At 43.5% G+C, this 21,435-nt stretch overlaps 1 protein-coding gene across 1 annotated transcript in view; it reads left to right on the top strand.

Moving 5' to 3' along the window:
• Nucleotides 1-21,435, top strand: part of CNTNAP2 (contactin associated protein 2) — an 869,542-nt gene that overhangs the window by 725,781 nt on the left and 122,326 nt on the right. Inside the window, exon 14 of the mRNA XM_035101355.2 lies at nucleotides 14,731-14,887. Within this exon, the coding sequence (XP_034957246.2) occupies nucleotides 14,731-14,887 (157 nt within the window). The remainder of the gene's footprint in view (nucleotides 1-14,730; nucleotides 14,888-21,435) is intronic.

Genomic DNA, 21,435 nt, shown 5'->3' with positions numbered 1-21,435 from the left:
TTTCTTGTTTATTCTCTTGCTCCAACGTTTTTTGTCCCTTGTCCCCTTGAAGAAGTCGATTTGTTTCCTCTAATTGAGCAATCTGTTTATGTGTTCCAATAGTAAGTTCCCATAAGAATTTCAGAGTTTTTTCTTTAAATCCAACTGTGTAATCGTATGTTGACATTTTTGTACTCCTCTCAAGGACACAGTACAATCCCAGAGCACAGGAAGTGTTAGCATTTTTCATTCGATCGCCATTTTTCCAAACTGGTTACAATGTATTCAGAAATTAAAATCCATTACTTGTTTCTAAATTGTAATCCAAGGGAGTTATCGTAAGCAACTTTTACAACTCAGTTTATCCACATTGTTTCAAAACTCCCTATTACACAAATCTTGCTGAATCCATCAGGACCGCCGATTCCAGCGGTAGTAAGAGACTTTTCTCTCTTCTTAAATCTCGCACTCTCCCCTCTACCTTGTCACCAAGGGGGATTTCAGCGCAGTTCTTGCAGATGCATTGATATAACAAAATCACAAATGACTTGGCAATGGGTATTTTCTTAACTGTTTCCACTTTTGATCAATATGGGGGAGATCGGCTTCCGTTTTTTAAATCTCCTCCCGCTCCAAATTTAAGTCCCAAAAGAAATTTTTAATCTTCTTACTCACGGAAATCTATTTTTTGAATCCTTTTTCTTTGGAAGTATTCAGCGCTCTCCGCCTCCGGAACGGAGCTTCTCTTTGCGAATGCAACAATGGTGCTCAAAATGGCCCCGCGACTACAACCCTCCTCGCTCTGGAGCTCTTATTAGAGCCTACCAGAGAGTTGGGGAGTCCAAATTGGGGCTCCGCTGAGACTTTTCGTCCCTATAACGCTCGATATAGGGCTCTATGGGGTGCAGCGTCGCCCCCGCTGCTTTCCCCCCCCCTCGCAAAGTCGGGCTGCCTCGGAGATCGAGACAAACCCCACCGGACGGCGCTGGCGCTAAACCGGAAGCCTTCCCGATGTTGCCTTTTGTATGTGCAATGGATTCCATTACTTCTTCCTCCTGAATTGGCTCCGTGTTCAGGCCGATTTCAGCTCAATTTCAGCTCAGGCTGATTTCAGCTTTCCCCTTTTGAAATCTATTTAGTTTATTCCCTTCATTTCAATGTGAAGTCCTGTACGTTGCACAGAACAATGTTTATCCTTCCCTCTTTCTCCTGCTTGCAATAACTTCGGCCAACATCTATTTTCCTTTGTCAAATATAAAATCTTTGAGACTCCATTGTTAAAGCAAATGGATGAAGTCCATTTCTCTTCCCCCACCCTCATCGCCAGCATTCTCCCCTACTGTCAGGGTTCAGTATAGGATGCCCAGGGCAGAACTCGCAAGTGACAAAGGCTGCTTTTCCTTTGTGAGGGAGAAATATGGAGCAGGGCAGCCGGGCGCTTGCTTTGCCTCCCTGTTTAGGTTTGTCTACCAAGATGTTCCCAGTGTGGCAATCTTTGCAGGAAAAAATGAGATGTGAAAGCATGAACACAAAAGGAGAAAGTTGCAAAAGTTTTACAGTATAGGAATTACTATATACTGGACTTCCTCCCACATAGAGATGAGTCCGATGTGGTAAAACAACTCTGTTCCTGAAGGTAATATTTCCTGGCTTCTCTGTAGGAGTGCTGCACCGTCACCATATGCAAAGATTAATTATACTGATGAGGTATGATTTAGATGTGATTACTAACACAAACAGCAGAGTTTTGAGGCCTCCCTGGGGACAGGGTGAAGCAGCTTTTCAATGGAAGTTTCATGGGGAAACAGATGGCAGAGAAAGGGTTCTGCAACCGTTTCCTTTCCCTGCTCCAGTTTGCAAGGCTAACTTTGCGCATGGCTGTGTTGTTGTGTTTATTTTATCAATCATCCACAATGCTACCGTATGCTAGGTCTCTTAGGCCTGTATTCCTTTCTCATAGCTTCGGAAATACTTTGGGGGGGAACTGATCTCTTTGTGTGAGTACCACGGAAGTTGCTGAAGCTTCTTTGTTCCTTCATATCACCCAGCAATCTACCAAGATGAGCTAAAACACTCTGGAGGAATTTTATGAGGGGGTCTGTACCCAGCAAGCCATGTAAGAGCTCCATGTGAACTGCCTGCTCAGACAGGCAGCCCAGTTTGTACATATCGTGGCTTAATGCTGCCCTACTCTGCTCCTGTCTCAACACACTGCAATTAAATGCAATGTGGATTAATGAAACAGCTTCCTTTATATTCAACTCAAACAAGAAACTGTGATTACAGTGGTACCTCAGTTTACAACCACAATTGGTTCCGGAAGTCTGTTCATAAACTGAAGCGTTCATAAACTGAAGCAAACTTTCCCATTGAAAGTAATGGAAAGTGGATTAATCCATTCCAGACGATGAAAAACACCCCCTAAAGCAGCAATTTAACACAATTTTTACTGTCTACCAAGACCATTGATACATAAAATGAAGGCAATAATCAATGTACTGTACTATAAAATAATTAAGACAAAATGAAAATGTTATTTTTTTTTCTTACCTCATTGTTTGGATGGGGGCTCAGGGTCCTCTTCGCTCCGATGCCTCCCGGAGGCCGGGCCTTCGCTCCGGGAGGGCACCAGGGAAGAGGTCCGGGGACCACGGGAGAGTTTCTCATTTGGGGCATCTGCCCCAAGGAGGGCGTGGAGGGGGCTCCAAGGCCAGCCCAAAGAACCAATAGGGAGAGAGGCGCCCCCAAGGAGCCCGGGGGACGCAGCCACGGAAGTGGAAGCGCTCCGGTGCCTTTGCGAAGGCCCGGAGCAAAGGCCCAGCCTCCACAGAGGCATCGGATCGCCTCCACGGCTGCGGTCCAGGCCTCGAACACCTCGGTTTACACTTCCAGTTTACGATTGTTCATATACCGAAAAATTGTAAACCTTGGTGTTCGTAAACCGAGGTTCCACTGTACCAGGATTCAGTGGTGGCTGACAGGGCTGTGGGACTGATTTGTCCAAATCCCAAATAAAATTATACTCGAGTATATACGATAAGTGCTTCATTTCTGCAGGGTCTATGGAGGCTCTTCAGTGTGGATCAAGGCCTGCCTGTTGCTTCTATCACATGATAACATTCCAGCGATAGAAAAAGCAATGGGAGGACTTGATCTGTGCTGCAAAGGACACAGCCCGCCCACCCCCTAGGCCTTCGAAGGCCCTATACACATGTGTGTGATTTTTACAGTTTCAATAGGCCTTATCAGTCTAGCTGGGAATCTTGCCTCAGGGCTGGTTTTTACATTTCTTGTTCTTGGAAATGCTCACTAAGCAACACACCAGGCAATGCCCTGCAGGGTTGCAATTCAAAGGCTTTGCCCAAGACATTTTGTCGCCTAAGGCAGACTACGCAGTTTCTGCCCCCCCCCATCTCCATCATAAACACTGAAGAACATGAGAACATGAAATACAAGGGAGGGGAACCAAATGTACGCCTTATGGGTGAGACGGTGATTCTAACCTGCAGCTTTGATCTGCACATATGGGAAATGGAACAAAGGGATAAGCAATGCCCTCAGCTATATAGCTATGCAGAAATAGAAAGAAAAACTTTGTCACTGCCAACACATTTCCCATACATTCTGGTGCTATAGAAGAAACCCAAGATAAGCTCCAAGGTGTCATGCGCCCTGATTTCTTATCTTTGAGAAACACTTCATAAGAATATAAGATGAATATGGATCAGGCCAAATGCCCATCTAGCCCTTCCCTCTGTTCTCACAGTGGCCAACCAGATGCCCTTGGGAAGCCTGCAAGGACCAAGCGAGGGCAGCACCACCCTCTCCACCTGTGATTCCCAGACTCTGGCATTCAGAGGTATCCAATGGGGGAGGTAGAATATAGCCTTCTCCTCTGTGGATTTGTCTAATACTCCTTTAAATACAAGGCCAAGTTGGTGGCCACCACAACCTCTTTGGGGAGCAATTTCCATAGTTTAATTAGGCACTGTGTGAAAAAGGACTTTCATTTGTCCTGAATCTTTATATATCAAGCCACAACCGAATAACGCTTGTGCATTGCAAAAGATTCCCAGAGTCCTCCAAGGGATCTCCCCTAAGAAGATCAACAACTAGGCTGAACATGCCTGGCCTGGAGTTCCAAGTAAGCTAAAACAGCACCCCAAAATAAGCCCACAAAGATCACCATTGAATTATAGAACCATAGAATTGCGGAGTTGGAAGGGACCAATGGCAGAAATTTGCCTGCTGCCCAGAAATGGTGAGGAGGAGCTAGGTGCTGATTCTCCCTTGCAAATGTCCCACCCAATTGTATTCTACTCTTCCTCCCCCAGGCCAGGCTCTAAGAGAAGAAGCAGGCTCTGCTCATTCTCCCCTCCCCCAAATGTACCTCCAGCTGCTCTTGCAGTCATGTTGCCTCAACAGATACCAAAGCAAGAGAGCATTCTGACCTAATTGAGAACAAGCTTCTGTGAGCCACTGTATTTAGTGTGTGATACTATTGTGCTCAAGCTACACCAGGTCCATCATCTCCCCCTGCAACCTTCCTTGAATCGCACCCAACATGGGGAAGCAAATTCCACTGAATTAACTTATTTCTGACTGATATATGCAACCGAGAGGAAAAGGGCATAATTCAGTGGATACAGCACATGCTGTTGATGTAAAATATCCCATGTTCCATCCCCATCCGTAGAGGCTGAAAGCCTGGAGACCAAGTGTCAGCAAGCGTAAACAATATCGGGGTAAATGTGCCTTTTGTTTTGTTTTGTTTTTACTTTTTTGTACATGAATATTTATTGAATTTTATAACAAATAATGATACAAATCTCATTCATCATGTTATTTACAATTATTCTCCCGTCCCTCCTCTGGACTTCCCTCACACACGCACCCTGCTGAGTTATTTAGTTTTATTTATTGTATCCTGCTTTTCCTACACAAAAATAAAATCCCTTATCATTTCTCTGAAATATCTGTTACTCAAATGAAATTGTGAACATTTATTCAAATCCTGCCAGTGAATCCAGTCCATTCTGTTGTTTCTGCAAATAAACTGTCTTTTGAAGTCCTTTCTGTCCTTCTCTCGTAGTTTATCTGTTAGCTTAGCCAATTCTGCATTTATTCTGCAAGGAATAAATCTGCCTTTTGTGACCCAGTGCCACCCAGAGTCCTTGGGCTGCAACTCCCATCATCCCTGGCTGGTTGGGAATGAGTGAGCAAGGGGGTTCAATAGCCTTGAATCCACAGAAGGCCACTTCCAGAGTTCCTAAAGCAAAGCACTTTCACCTATTTACTCCTAGCTGTGGCACAAAGAGACGATGGCATCCTTGAGCTTGATTGTCCTTCTCCAATGTCGCAGTCACTGACTAGACCACAGTATGCAAGGGCATCTAATCTCACTACTGGGGCTATGATAGCCAAGAAAAATACAACAAGCCAGCCTCAGTTAGTGGTGTTGCAAAGGGAATATGTGTCTCGCTGAGGAAGGAATCATCCACACGGCGGAAGATTTTCAGATTCAGGGTCCAAAAGTGAATCTTCCCAACAGTCTAATGAAGCTGTCAAGAATCCTTTCTTTCCCTGAGGTGACAGATGCCATTCCTGCTGCTTTCTTACAGCTTGCTAATCCTGGAAGAATATGGGGCTCTTTCAAGGCACTACTTGTCTGAGAATAGCTGTGGAATACTGAGCAGAGGTAGACAAGGTCCCTGTGATGAAATTGAAGCAATCCATCCATGGAACAAGCTTGTTCTGCGAGCTCAGAGAAATGGTGTTTACTTCCATGAAAAGGACATTTTAATCAAGTGTCTGATAGCCAGGATGATATTTTGCATCTCCTGTTTTATTTCCTATAGATCTGTCTGAATTTTCTTTTTTGAAGCCATACATTGCAGATATGATCATTTTTTACCTTAAACACACTCTTTGAAAGTGAAAACTAGCAAATGTAAATTGATATCAGCTTCACACTTCTCTGTGCACCTCGGCACATCAAAAATAAGCTTCAGAGGCAAATTGTGCTCTGGTGCATGGACATAAGTGCAATGCATCATTAATTCAAATTACAACAGCTAACTACAATCTACCCACAGGCAAATCTAAGCATAGGTCTGGAACTGGGAGCAGATCCGCACCATGCATCCAAAGTACAGCTGGGGTGGGGACTTCAGTTCCCAGGGTTCTTTGGGGTGAGTCATGTGCTTTAAAGGTATGGTGTGGATCCTGTGCCCTGGGTCCCCTGCTGTTTTGGGACTGAGCAGCTTCTTGCCAGTTCTGCAGGGATCAGGTGGCACAAGTGGTGAAGAGGCTCTCACCTGAACCTTTACAGCGCAGAGCAGATCTCCAGGTGTTTTTTACTTCAGCTCTGATTATCCCTGACCATTGGCCATGCTGGCCGAGGCGGATGGAAGTTGGAGTCCAAACATCTGAAAAAGGTAGCAGATTGGAGAAGGGTGCTTTAAAGTTCCCAACTCTGCCGGGCACTCTCTGTATTAAATAGTGGGTAGACGACACAGCGATTCTTCAAGAAGCTTTTTATTCGGAAGCCAGAACAGAACTGAACTGCATTGCCGAGCTGGCCTGCTTTTATAGAGGCTGGCTCAAACAATGTATCAAACATAATTCAAAGTTCCCTCCTAAAGTCAAGACCTGAGGGAAAACTATATACACTAATACATAACACTTTGTCTGAGCTGCAATCAATATCTGTTTGCTTCCAGATTGCCCCCTGGATCCAGATAACCTATGCGAACCATGCCTGTCTCTGGTTTGTTTCCCAGTTTGCATAATTCCCAAACACTTTTAGGGAGCCAGTGTGGTGTAGTGGTTAAGAGTGGTAGACTCATGACACTAAAAAGGCTGCAGTGTTTGGATGAAAACTCTAGCTCATGGGCAGGCAAACTAAGGCCCAGGGGCTGAATCCATACCAATCACCTTCTAAATCCAGCCCGTGGCCGATCAGCATGCTTTTACATGAGCTGAATGTGTGCTTTTGTTTAAAATGCATCTCTGGGTTATTTGTGGGGCATAGGAATTCATTCATTCCCCCCCCCCAAAAAAATAGACCGCCCCCCCCCCCAAGGTCTGACCCCTGCTCTAGTTGCTACTGCTGCTTTAAAAATTCGTACTTAGGATTGCCCTGGCTTTGCTTTTTTAAAGAACATCTCTTAGTCACAACATTTAGCCAGGCTCCATAAATCACATCATTACCAAATTAACTGCCAGCAAGACTTGGTCACTTTGACAGCTGAAATAAACTATAGGTTATCTGTAATATCAGAGGGGAAAGGTTTCAGAGTGATAACAGGAAGAAAACAGTAGGTGACCAGAATGATTAATCCAAGCTACCTATTATGTTGCTTGACTTCTCATGTAGTTTTTCAGAAAGTGGTAACTGCTGTATGTACATTCTTACATGCTATAGGATCCTCTGTAAGTGAGAAAATATTGTATTGTTTTTTTAAAAAAAACAACCCAAACGGAACAAAATCCACATTTTATACACCCTACCCTTCCTCAAAAGAAATTGGGGCAATTTACAAAACCAAAATAAAATTACAATATAACAGTAGTACTGTACAGTCATACCTCGGGTTGCAAATGTGATCCGTGCAGGAGGCACGTTCGCAACCCGCAGCGTTCACAGCCTGAAGCACTGCGTCTGCGCACACATGTGACACGATTCAGCACTTCTGCGCATGACATCATTTTGCGTTTCTGCGCATGCATGAGCGCTGAAACCCGGAAGTAACCCATTCCGGTACTTTCGGGTTCGGCGTGGTCCGCAACCCGAAAACGCACAACCCGCAGCATTCGTAACCTGAGGTATGACTGTAATGTCATTATCAATAAATAAAAAACAGTAAAGAAACTAGCAGCAGGCCAAAGAGTGGAGAAAGAACTCCAATTAAAAACTCTGAAGAGGAAATGAAACAACCCCTTTAATTACAAAGGGGAGGTTTTAATCCTTGCCAGTCCCAGTAAAAATGGGAGGTTTTTTTTCTAAGGCTAATAGCTGCTCCAGGGGGAGATTTTCCATGTGATCATGATTGGGGAGGGGAACATATAACACACTGCAATGATCAAGTCTTGAGGTTTCAAATGCAGGGGGAACTCTGGCCCAGGTATCCCTACCAGAGCATGGTGAGAATGGCCATAGTTGGCACACAAGCCATAGCTAGTGAAAGGCAAAAAGATAACAAAGACGGACCCCCACTCTTCCCTGCTCCCTTCCTTGCTTTAATCCTGGCTCAGGGATGTGTTCTTGAGCTGACATACCCCCAGGACTGACCACCCCAACATCACTTTCAGGCCCATCTTGCTAATGTCAGACTGTCAGTTGTGCTGCAGATGAGCCAGCCGAGCCCAAGCAATGGGCTGCCCCACACACGCCACTCAGCGAGGTTCAGAAGCCTGGTCTCCACATTACTTACTGTTACTGTTTATTGGTAAAAAGAGAACTATGCCAGGGTCAAGAAACAGAGAATCATAGAATCATAGAGTTGGAAGAGACCACAAGGGTCGTCCAGTCCAACCCCCTGCCAAGCAGGAAACACCATCAAAGCATTCTTGACATATGGCTGTCAAACCTCTGCTTAAAGACCTCCAAAGGAGACTCCACCACACTTCTTGGCAGCAAATTCCACCGTCGAACAGCTCTTACTGTCAGGAAGTTCTTCCTAATGTTTAACTGGATAGGACTTCCGGTCTATCGCGCTGTTGTGAGGACGCAGAAGCCCCGAGCTGCGGGGCTTCTGGCATTCGCGGAGGGGGGGAATACCGCGGGGGCACGCGGATCCCCATAGAACCCCGGGTTGAGCTTCCCGGGGGCCAAATTTGCCCTGCAGAGCTCCTGATGCGACTCCTCCGCTGCCCGGGGAGCCCAGCAGAGTCCCGGAGAGTCAGCGGAGTCGCAGTCGCGGGAGCCATTTTGGGCACCAGCATTACCTCCAGAAGCGACGTCCCGAGTCTTCACACAGAGAGCGGTGGATTCCTTCCGTAAAAAGCAACGATCAGGAAAAAACAAAACTCAGCGTGAGTAAAAAAGCTTGATTGGCAATATTTTTTAAAAAAAAAAAATTTGGACACGGTGGGCGACTATAAAAATGGAAGTCGGTCTCCCACTTTGATTGTTATGTGAAGCAGTAACCTGATCCCCAGCAGGGGAAGAGAGAGGAAGTAATTAATTTACCAAGAATCAGACTCTTAAAACCCTCCAGGAGACTGGAACTAGGTCCCTGGAGAGATCAGTGAATGGACCGATATTCTGTTATTATTAAGAAGAGACTATGTTATTGATATTTGGATTTACGAAATAGCCAGGACTGGACTTAAAATGGACTCCATCTGGGAATTTGACACCTGTCACATCCGGTTTTATTATCTGCTGCTTTCCCACGGGATTTGAGAGCAAGGACGATGGCAGTCTCAACATCAGTACAGGACTTACAGTACCAAAAGATTTATTTGGAACTTTTATACATCAAGGGACAGCTGGTCAAGAACAATGAACAAGTGCGACAAATTAACAACAGACTTGAGGACACGAAGGGAGATATGGACAAGGATTCTGGAAGAGAACTGACCTGCGCAGACAACACGGAGGAAGAAATAAAAATGATAGACATTAATGATAATCTAGAAGAACTTCAAAATTGCAAAGAAGAGAGGGAAGAAGACTGTCAAAAAGCCCCACAAGTGGGAGGTGTGGGACAAGTTTTGGACTTAAAAAAAGAACTCTCCAACGGAGAACCAGGGGGTGTGTGCAGGGAAGGCTCTGGGTTGAGGGGAAGGAAGAAGGGGGGTGTTGGGAAACAGCAAGGAAAGTGTGGAGACAGCAGAGTGGCTTTAAAAAATATTGCTGGAAGTTTTTGGAAAGGGTGGGAGTGGGATAAAATGTTTAATCATGTAAATTTAGGCTGGTCTGATTGGAAATGTCCGACACTGGTATGAAATATGGAATTTGCTGAGGTATCTAGGGAATCTGGGTCCAGGGGAAGGGGGGGGGAGAATGAAGTATTAAAATGCAGTTTCATTGTTGGTAAAAATTCTAAGTTGGGGAGATATATTAGAATATGAGTATTTAAAAATTGAGTTTATAGATATAATTAAATGGTGATAATGAATGAGGAAATGTTAATTAATTAAAAATTATCTGGTATAAGGTGAAAACTGCTCTACGAGGAAGTAAATTAGGGAATCAAAGAGGGGGGAACCGGGGAAGTCTCAATGTTATGAGAATGATATAAGATTTTTAGATTGATTTTTTTTTATTGTTGTTATATTTTTTCTTTTTTTCTTTTTGCGGGGGGGTAGGGGGATCTTTTTCTTTTTCTTTTTTTGTATGCTGAATTTGTATTTTGTGTTATTTTTTTAATGTGTAAAATGAATAAATATCATTTAAAAAAAAAGAGTTAGACTACTTAAAATCCATTTGACTTCAGTGAATTTAGACAAACTAACTCTGAACAGGACTGAAGCCATTTAGAACTCAACACGAGTTAAGTCCTCAGAAGTCCTAAAGGTCACTGCAGTCTTTTGAAAATACTGCCATTTCAAGTGTCTAAATGAGCTTTTCATTTCGTCAATGGAATCCCAGTCAGGCACATTGAAAATCTTTCCAAAACATCTCCATAAAGTGATAAAATTAATCTTCTTTCTTCTCAAGCAATAGTATTTTGAAATAATAGGTTTTATTAAATGCTCACTAGAATGCAAAATGCTCCCCTGAAAGCCATACATTCTTCTATTATGTCAGAAATAAATATGTTATTGACTGTTCTGGGTTTAGTTCATACTACATTAACTCTGATGGGAATGTTTTCATATTAAATGAAATGGTTCTCAAGGAGACATATTTTATCAAACAAGCAAGATTTTGTTTTTATGACACTGGTGATTTATGGGAATACTAACAGCCTTTGTCCATTTTCTTTGTGTGTTGTTTTTGGCATAGCAAAAACAATGCCCTTAATACAAAAATCATACAAAAAATTGCTTTAAATCTATAGTTAGTGAAGGACAGGAATGTCATAAATATATACCATCCTGAAGATTTCAGTGCAAACACCACATATGTGCATTTGTTGGCAACTCTTCCAAATTTGTAGAATTTTGTTGCTGCTGTTGTTTTGAAGGGATGGAGCCCAGATACATGCAGATCTTATTGTGGAATATAAGTGAGATATTGGGGAAATGTGGATTTCAGTGTCCACAGCACCATATACCCAACTCTCCAGGGTCACTTAAATACACAGAGACCTTCACAATCTGTCCTTCTGTGTGCCTTGGCTATGAGTTCAGATAGATCATGTCTATGCAGTTGGTAACACCAGAAATTTGAATGCAGTTCACCAGGCATCTTTGCAACACAAAACAAACTTGGTAAACCTATTTTTGCTTCCTTTGGCTGACAAGTTTTATTTTATTTAGTACATTTCATTTCCAATTTCTCATCTCTCATGGAACTCGAGGTGGGAATGGGATTCCCCAGTGCTCTCCTTTCCAGGCACTGATTAGACCCAGACCTGCTTAGTTTCAGCAACGGGGCTGTATTCAGAAAATTCCCTAGGACCACATTGTTGGGGGGGGGGGGGTCCTAGGCTAAATCGTGCCCTGTAATACTTCAGAATCAAAATATACCCTAATTTGGGTGCAGAGTTGTTTTTGCAGTAGCAGATGAAACAAAATGCTTTCTATTCAAGGGCTACTTAGGAAGGAAGGTGGCTTAAAACAGGTCAAGGAATGACAGAGATCATGATTCTTGAGGGAAGCAAACTTTGTTCCACCAAAGCAGGCAGCTTTAAAAAGCACAGCATTATCTCCTGTATTTAAATCCTTTGGTTCCATTGTTAAGAGAGCTTGTCATTCAGAATGTTTGTAGTTACAGATTCTCATACAGCCCATCATCATTATATCCAACTGCTAATTTTACTTTCATATACTTAATCATTTACTTTCATTAATCATTTCTACTTATAATCCCTCTTTTGATAAATGTAAGCAATTTTCTTCCCTTCTGGCGCTGTAATTAGCTGGGTTTGCAAGGGAGGCATTGACAATGAGGAGAATTAGACTCTGCAGTCAGAGGAGGTTGAGCCTTGGTGCATTCACAGAACAGCTAGAAATAAAACCTGTACAATATGGTATATGGCAGGCTGTACTCAAATTAGATGACAAAAGTATGATCATCATTCCAGTTCTACTTCTTTCAGCAATTGGGGCAGAAATAATGATGCAGCATTAAAAACACACTTAAATGGCGCTACTTCTCTCTTCATTCAAATCCCTCCTCAGAACCCAGGGTCAATTTTCATCCCCAAATGCCAGAAACGCGAAATAAGAAACTCTGCCTGTTTTTGTGCTCTCTTATCCTTGCCCCGCCTTCCCTTCTGTTCTCCCCTTCGTGTCAGTCTTTAGGCCAATACAGTAAGTCCTTGGGAATGTGACGCTTCATAGCGGGGGCCTCTCCCCTCTAAGGTCCCCTTGAAGGTCCCCCCTCCTATCAGCTCCTCCTGCCGCCTTCTGACCAGATTCCTTCCGCCTCTCTTTTCTTAGGCTGGATCCTGTGCACAAACAACACAGCCAGGACTCCTGCTTCTTTCCTAATCCCAGCAACTCTCCCCTTAATTCCCTGAGAACTGGGTCTTACCCTCTTCCGGTTCAGCCTGCCTGTGTCTGGGTCATCTGCAGTGTTCAGCCGGAGGGAGCCACTCCCTTCCAGGCCCAACTGTGTTTCTGTTGGAAGCACCAAATGCTGTGAAGCTTTTCTTGCAACCATCTCTTCAGCTGATCCCTCCCAGCCCCTTCCTAAATTATTTTGGTACCCAGGGATAAGGTGTGCTCTCCAGCCTGGTCTTAGTGGCCAGGGACTCCCAGAGGCATGAGTCGAGTGCCAGTGCCTTCTCTGTTCTAAACAAAAGGTGAAAGGCCAGATTGGGTGCTAGAACAGAGTACTATTTCTTCCCAGAGTGCTTCATTCAGTTTGCATTCCTGTGCACAGTCACCAGAAGTAAGCCCACCAAACTCACCTACTTTGACATCCATAGGGCCAGCCTATTATTTTATGGAACTCACCGCCACAAGGTGTCGTAATGCCCACCACATGGGTTTTTCTATTAGTATTGCTCACCCTCCACCCTAAGGTGGGTTCCAACATTAAAACACAACATTAAAACAGCTTATTCAGCAATTGTGTTCCGAATGACTCCCTTTCTTTCACAGCAGATTACAGGTGTGGAGATAGAAGGAATTTTAATCTCCTTCCCCCTCACCATATCACTTTGTGTTCCTAATAAAGATCACCAGCGCCTGGAAACAGTGGGGTCACTTAGGGGAGAAGATGGTGAAATGCGAACAGGGGACAGAGAAAGGGCAGAACTCCTCAATACCTTCTTTGCTTCAGTCTTCTCCAAAAGAGAAAACAATGCCCGACCTGAAGAATATAGAGCAGATGATTCAGCAGGGGGTTGGACTTGATGGCCCTTGTGGTCTCTTCCAACTCTATGATTCTATGATTCTATGGTCATTTATCAAAGTACAGCTACCACATTCATAGATGGCATAAAATTATTCAGGGTTTTAATAGGAAACAATATTGTGAGGCACTCTGGAAGTATTTCTACAGCTACAGTTACAGCTACAAGTCAAGTCTTGTGGCTGCTGCACACTCCCCTAGTATATGTACACATCAGTTAAAACCACCTGCTTAAATATTAGTCTTTCACAGGCCACGTGGACAGGCTGACTTCATAAGCACTATAACGATCCTAATACATATGAAGAGAACACATAATTGGTGCACCAGGGACTCGGCTACATTAGGAAAGAAAAACCGTTTTAGATGCATTGTAACGCTGTGACACCAGATGGAGTCGCGGAGTCCTGTCTTTCGCCAATGTGATTTCTCATAATAAAGTTTAGAATGTGTTTTCCTGAAATGCTTTTTTGATGTGTCTAGATCCAGCCCTGGTGTTAAAGGGACCCAGTCCACTCTGGCAGTCTTTTATTCTGATGGAGCTGGGAAGACTTTGGCTGTCCATCTGTGGAAGTCCTCTGACTCAGAGGATAGTAATGCAACATCCTTGGGCCACCGCCTGCGTGTCTTGTGGATCTGTGTCTGTGGCTAGGTGCATCTGCAATTCCCTTCTGACATCAGATCGCAACCTCATGCACTCAAGAGGAGGGATTGGACTTCAATGTGATGGAATCAGGTCCATCTGTGTTTAGTGCTGTCCAAGAATGTTGGAAAATTCCTTCAGTAGCACCTTAAAGACCAACTAAGTTTTTATTTTGGTATGAGCTTTCGTGTGCAAGTGTGCATGCACACGAAAGCTCATACCAAAATAAAAACTTAGTTGGTCTTTAAGGTGCTACTGAAGGAATTTTTTTATTTTGTTTCGACTCAGACCAACACGGCTACCTACCTGTAACAAGAATGTTGGGTTGTTGTTTGTCTGTTCCGATCTGAGTCCAGGGCAGCCTCCTAAAACATCCATTGCTTAAGAATTTTAACTCCCCCCCCCCCGCTGCCACCACTGATAAATAAAGGATCAAATCATTTCTAAAGATAAATGAGCATGCATGTGGAGTTTGGGGTGCAGCAAGATTTCTAATCTTGTTTGAGCAATGTATTTCTTTTCCAGATGTGCCCAGGGGCTCTGAGATACAATGTGGTTGGCATAGAAGCTGTAGCATCATGGAGCTATGCTCTATTTAGCATGACCAATTCTTCCTTCTTTATCCTTACAGAGGGCAGTCCATATACCTGGTGGTTTGGGCGTGCCAATGAAAAACACTACTATTGGGGAGGCTCTGGACCAGGCATTCAGAAGTGTGCGTGTGGCATTGAACGCAACTGCACTGATTCCAAATACCACTGCAACTGTGATGCCGATTCGAAAAAAGAGTAAGTATGTTGTTAAGTGCACAGTAACAATATGTTAACAATTTGCAGCACAATCTTGCGCATTCACTCAGAAGTAAGTTCCATTTACAGTAATTCACTTCCAGGGAAATGGATGTAGGATTGCAACCTAAATCTCTCACAATACTAAATCTCAAGGTCACACAATTACATGAATTGGTCAGGACAGGCCGAAGGTTCCAGTCAGACGTGGCACATAATTAAATGGAGGAATTCAGTTCCAGAGAATGTGATTATGATCATTAGCTTTGATAGCTGTTAAGCACCGTTCTGCATCTAAACATTTAGCAGCTATTATTAACCATGGAACATCTTTGCTCAAAGGCATTCTACCTGAGAGTACTGGATGCTCGGAACAAGCATCCAGTCTTTCTATATATTTAGTCTTTTAGTCTTTCTATATATTTATGGGCCTGGGTGACAGAGTACATTTATTACAGTCATCCATGTGTATACCTTTAAACACTCTTCCTGACTCCACTTTTTTATGTAACAGGTTCTTTTTATAGACTGAATATTGCTCTCAAAGGAACGCATTTCTGGTACATGACAGAATTGGAACCATTATTAGCTTTGCATTTACTGCTTTGATCTCAGTGATTAAATAAATGTGTGATTATAGCTCAGAAAATATAATAGGATATATTTCTTTTTTTTTTTAGCATTTTTCTTTCTTGTAATCAACCTGTTGCTATTTAGATCAATAGCGGTAAACATTAAATCTTTATATTATTAATGGTTGCTGAACTGCAGAAAAGTGCTTGATTCATCTAGGGTAGGATAAAATAGGTAATTAATTATATGGATTAACAGAGAGGCTAAGCAAGAGAAGCTTTCTTTCAAATGGCTTTTGGATTATAGGAGAAGAATCAAAAGGATACTAAGGTGTAGCAAGCTTAGAAAGTGCTTGGTTTATGAGGTTGAAAGATGCAATCCTGGCTAACAGAACTTAGGAGAGATACCAAAAAAGTCAATGCTTGGAAGGTCATAGAATCCTAGAGTTGGAAGAGACCACAAGGGCCATCCAGTCCAACCCCCTGCCAAGCAGGAAACACCATCAAAGCATTCCTGACAGATGGCTGTCAAGCCTCCGCTTAAAGACCTCCAAAGAAGGAGACTCCACCACACTTCTTGGCAGCAAATTCCACTGTTGAACAGCTCTTACTGTCAGGAAGTTCTTCCTAATGTTTAGGTGGAATCTTCTTTCTTGTAGCTTGAATCCATTGCTCCGTGTCCACTTCTCTGGAGCAGCAGAAAACCACCTTTCACCCTCTGCTATATGACATTCTTTTATATATTTGAACATGGCTATCATATCACCGCTTAACCTTCTCTTCTCCAGGCTAAACATACCCAGCTCCCTAAGTCGTTCCTCATAAGGCATTGTTTCCAGGTCTTTGACCATTTTGGTTGCCCTCCTCTGGACACGTTCCAGCTTGTCAGTATCCTTCTTGAACTGTGGTGCCCAGAACTGGACACAGTACTCCAGGTGAGGTCTGACCAGAGCAGAATACAGTTGTACTATTACTTCCCTTGATCTCTAGATGCTATCCTGCTATTGATGCAGCCCAGAATTGCATTGGCTTTTTAAGCTGCTGAATCACACTGTTGATTCATGTCAAGTTTGTGGTCTACCAAGACTCCTAGGTCCTTTTCACATGTACTGCTCTCAAGCCAGGTGTCACCCATCCTGTATTTGTGCCTTTCAATTTTTTTTGCCCAAGTGTAGTACTTTACATTTCTCCCTGTTAAAATTCATCTTATTTGCTTTGGCCCAGTTGTCTAATCCTGTTAAGGTCATTTTGAAGTGTGATCCTGTCCTCTTGGGTATTAGCCACCCCTCCCAATTTGGTGTCATCTGCAAACTTGCTCAGGATGCCCTCAAGCCCATCATCCAAGTCATTGATAAAGATGTTGAATAAGACTGGGCCCAAGACAGAACCCTGTGGCACCCCACTAGTCACTACTCTCCAGGATGAAGAGGAGCCATTGATGAGCACCCTTTGGGTTTGGTCAGCCAGCCAGTTACAAATCCACTGAATGTCTGGCCCGCATTTTACCAGCTTCTTTTCAAGAATATCATGGGGCACCTTGTCAAAGGCCTTGCTTAAATCAAGATAGGCTATATCCACAGCATTCCCTTCATCTACCAGGCTTGTAATTCTGTCAAAAAATGAGATCAGATTAGTTTGACATGACCTATTTTTTCAGAAACCCATGCTGACTTTTAGTGATCACAGCGTTCCTTTCTAGGTGCTCACAGACCGTTTGTTGATGTCAGGCTGACTGGGCAGTAATTGTTTGAGTCCTCTCTTCTCGCAGTGAGGGAACCGCCAGAAGGCCCTCAGCACTGGACCTCAGTGTCCAGGCAGAACGATGGAGGTGGAGATGCATCTGTCACCAGCAAAAGGAAAAATGGCAGCCGTCTTGCAGTGCGTTCTTCTCATTTTTTGTTAATGTATTGAGCCCTCTAAACTATCTGGGAATTTTCTGCTTTGATCCCAAGTACAAACTGAGTCCCGGCACTTACATTGCTCACACATTTTCAATCACTGTGTTAAGCCATACATCCAGCATAGCAGGAGAGAAGGCAGTCATTGCCATAATTGGTATCTGCCTACGAAGTAAGAAAAGTGGTCAGAAAGTACCCCCAGGCTGTGAACCTGTGAGCCCCCCACCATCCAGAGGAGGCTGACCATCGTATCTTAAAGCTACCTCATTGCCTGCCATCTGCAGTTTATACCTCATTTTCAACTGCATTTTGAACAGCACATCTGGACTGAGCTTCAGTTTATTTGCTTAAATGGATGGCTTGCAGTGATTTAATCAAGTGTATTTCTCTAATCAAGAAATACTAGTACAACCAGGCATTTAAGTGTTCCTAATTATTTCAACCTGTTTGAGATAAAGTAGCTGCCCATGTAAGCAAGTCCTCTTTGTATGTGCTTAAAATCATTGAAACTAGTGTGCATTTTTCCTTTGAGATAATATTGAAGGAAATGTTTTATCTTGAGCATGAGAGCTCCTTTCATTTCCATGACTGTGTAATCAATATGCAAATAAGTGATTGTTTCTCTTTACCTAGGAGACATTCAGAATGGTTTCGTTGGGAGTGGGAGTGATTTTTACAAGGGGGGTTGGGTCTGTCACGTGTATCATGTGTGTGAGGACTCTTGCTGCACACAAGGTACCCATACTTTCAAGGTTTTCTCCATTGGCATGAAGGCTGGAGGTGGAGGATTAGTTTACAGGCCTCAAATGCCTAGACCAGCTTTGATCTAGTAGCCATAGGCAACCTGGACTTCAATGTGAGGGAGGGAGTGCAGTGGGAGAAGAGGGGTCAGTCACTCCATCCTTCATCCTCTTGGTTTCCATGTTAGTTGTAGGAGAGAGAGAAATCCTTTCCCAACTAGCAGGGACATGGGATGGCAAATACCCAGTCATCCCCTACCAACCCACTTGGAAAAAGGCAAACTTTTTTTACTGGCCTGCTAAGAGGCCAATCTCTCGAGTTTCCTTGCGGGCTGCAGAGGAGGTGACAGACTAGGAACTTTTCTGGGCTCATTTACACAACTGCACTAGATTATGCATGTAGGAAAGTACTGGTTCTAATTTCAATCATACATCCCTCACCTCATCAAGCCATTTATATAACGAGAACCAGGGTCTATATTGAAAAATGTAATGAAGACTTACATGGTTAATGAAGACTTACATGGAAGACTTACAGACTTACATGAGCACTGGTTCTCATTCCAGGTTATATGCGTGGCAGGGCAGCAGTCATCGATCTGGCTGCCCGGTTTTTGCCTTCACTTGTGAACATGGGACAGATTTTGTCCCTAGTACAGTGGTACCTCTACTTACGAATGTAATGCGTTCCGAACACACATTTGTAAGTAAAAAAAAAAAGTAAGTCGAATCCCATAGGAATGCATTGGGAGAAAAAAATTTGTAAGTCAAAGCAACCCTATCTAAAAATTCGTAAGTAGAAAAAATCCTATCTAAACTGCATCCAAGATGGCGGATGGAGCTCCATTCGTAAGTAGAAACATTCATAAGTAGAGTTATTCATAAGTGGAGGTACCACTGTATTTTCATTTTGTCTCTCTCACTTATTTCCCCTTTGAGTCTTTTTCACTCAGCATATATGACACTAGAGCAGTTTGCATTCAGATGTAAAGTGACCCTCAATGCTCTGCTGAATCCACAGTAGTGTTTTTACAGGCTTTGGAAATGAAGCCCTACTTCATTTGCTGCCTAGCGCACATAGTTCTACCTTCTTGAACATTTCGTTGCAAAGATGGCTGTATGGCATATTGAACATTAAACTTTAAAAGTTATTTTTGTTATGAAACAATTCAATGCATCATTACACAGCACAAACCTTTGAAATGAACATAAAATTATGCTCTTTCATATTTAGTTTGAAATGTATCATTTGGTAAGAACTATTCTTCCCATCCTGTTAATTTCAGGAATCCCTTTTTAGTCACAGACACTTGGTTCTATTCTATTTCAATATTGCACTGCTTAGCTGACATTATATTCAATGGACAGCAAGGCAGCAAGCCTGGCAAGGAGCTCTTGGTGTTGTGAGCCAGTTATTCAGCAAACTGCCGAGGTGAACAGCCCAAAGAACAACTGTTAGTGACTTGCTAAACCTGTTTCTAGTGCCATTTCTCACTTTTGTCCTTTGGTTGCTGTCGCACCCAAAGATGAACGTCTGTTCCTCTGGACGTTTATCTGTCTTCCTCTTTTTCTTCCTTTAGAAAGCTTCTCTCTCTCTCTCTCTCTCTCTCTCTCTCTCTCTCTCTCTCTCTCTCTCTCTCTCTGCCCCCCTTTGACTTTCTCTTCCCATTCTTTCCTTGGTTTGGATTTCTCTCATGCCTGGTGTAAGACACCTTTACCTCTTCCCTTTCATTCTTCCTTGCTTGCATTTCTCGTCTTAACGCTCATGAGAAAAATGTTTTGTAAAACCAATTGGTGGTGGTGGTAGCTGCAGCAGTTGTGAATGATTGTGGAATGGGCCTGCAGTTCATCTACTCCCACAGTTTCCAAAGGAAAAAGGAGCAAGGCTTTCCAGATAGGTGCTATTGCTTTTTGGCCACTTTCAGTTCAGTTCAGTGGGCATAGACCACACTATGGCGAGCAGAGTTCACTTCTACCTTGTCCCAACCAGTCACTGTAGGACCTTGTAGGCTTGCATTGCTGGAACTTCATCGTTCCTCAATTTTGCTTCTCAGAAGGATATTGTCAAACCTTTGCATGGTTTTTTATCTTTTTGGCCCTTAACCTGCGATGAGAGCAAGTGCTCCATGGAGACCCTTTTGCATGTGGTCATATGCCAACAGGCGTAATTGTCTCCACTCTTCTGCCAGATTCGCTCACTCTGCTTTATGTGAATGGGGCAAGCAAATGCTTAAACAAATGTTGCCGCTCCCATTTATTTTGGAATTGTTACTGTAAAAATAACACCTTGTCACTGTTACATTGCTGCTATGCTAGTCATTGTATTTGGAGTGCTGTTTTCTTCCTGCAAATAAGTGAATTATTGTTTATTATTGTTATTATTTATTAAATTTATATACCAACCTTTATCCAAAGATCTTGGAGCAGTTCACTAGATAAAAATACAGGAAAGAAACACAAAAGAAATAGTCAAAAGAAAAACAGAACAAAACAATAATCCCACCTCCCACAAAAGTATTTTAAAGGCCACAAAATATTAATCAGCCAAAGGCCTGGTTAAAGAGGAATGTTTTTTGCCTGGCACCTATAGATATGTAACGAAGGTGCCAAACAAGCCTCCCTGGGGAGAGCATTCCATAAACAGGGAGCCACTGCAGAAAAAGCCTGTTCCCTTGTTGCCCTCCCTCCAGACCTCTCTTGGAAGGGCCCCAGACTATGAACACAATAGTGTGGGTTGGTTTATATGGGGAGAGGTGGTCCTTGAGGTATTGTGGTCCTGAGCTGCTTAAGGCTTCCTACAGGCAACTCCCATCCTGCACGCATTCAAGGCGCATGTGACAGCATGGAAAGGGATGGGGCAGGAATGGGGCAGAGTGGGCCTTTGCATGCCCTGTCAAAGCACAACCCCTGTGCAAATGGGGAGCTGCCTGTGGGTCAAAACCAACACTTTGAACCGGGCCCAGAAACTAATTGGTAGCCAGTGCAGTCGGACCAGGATCAGTGTAAGATGCTCAAACCATTTTGCCCTGGTGAACAAACTGGCCACTGAATTCTGCATCAGCTGAAGTTTCAGAACCATCTTCAGAGACAGCCGTACGCATAACATATTGTAGTAACCAAACCTAGAGGTTACCAGAGCATAGACAACAGAAGTTAGGCTCTCACTGTCCAGATAAGGTCGGAACTGGGCCACCAGCCGAAGCTGATGGAAGACACTCCAGGCCCTGAGGCCACCTTAGCCTCGAGTGACAGCAAAGGGTCCAGGAGGACCCCCAAGCTGTGTACCCACTCCTTCAGAGGGTGTGTAACCCTATCAGAGCAGGGAACCTCCCAGCCAT

The sequence above is a fragment of the Zootoca vivipara genome, chromosome 12 (assembly GCF_963506605.1).
Source record: "Zootoca vivipara chromosome 12, rZooViv1.1, whole genome shotgun sequence".
Lineage (NCBI taxonomy): Eukaryota > Metazoa > Chordata > Lepidosauria > Squamata > Lacertidae > Zootoca > Zootoca vivipara.
This window is presented reverse-complemented; position numbering and strand designations above follow the sequence as displayed.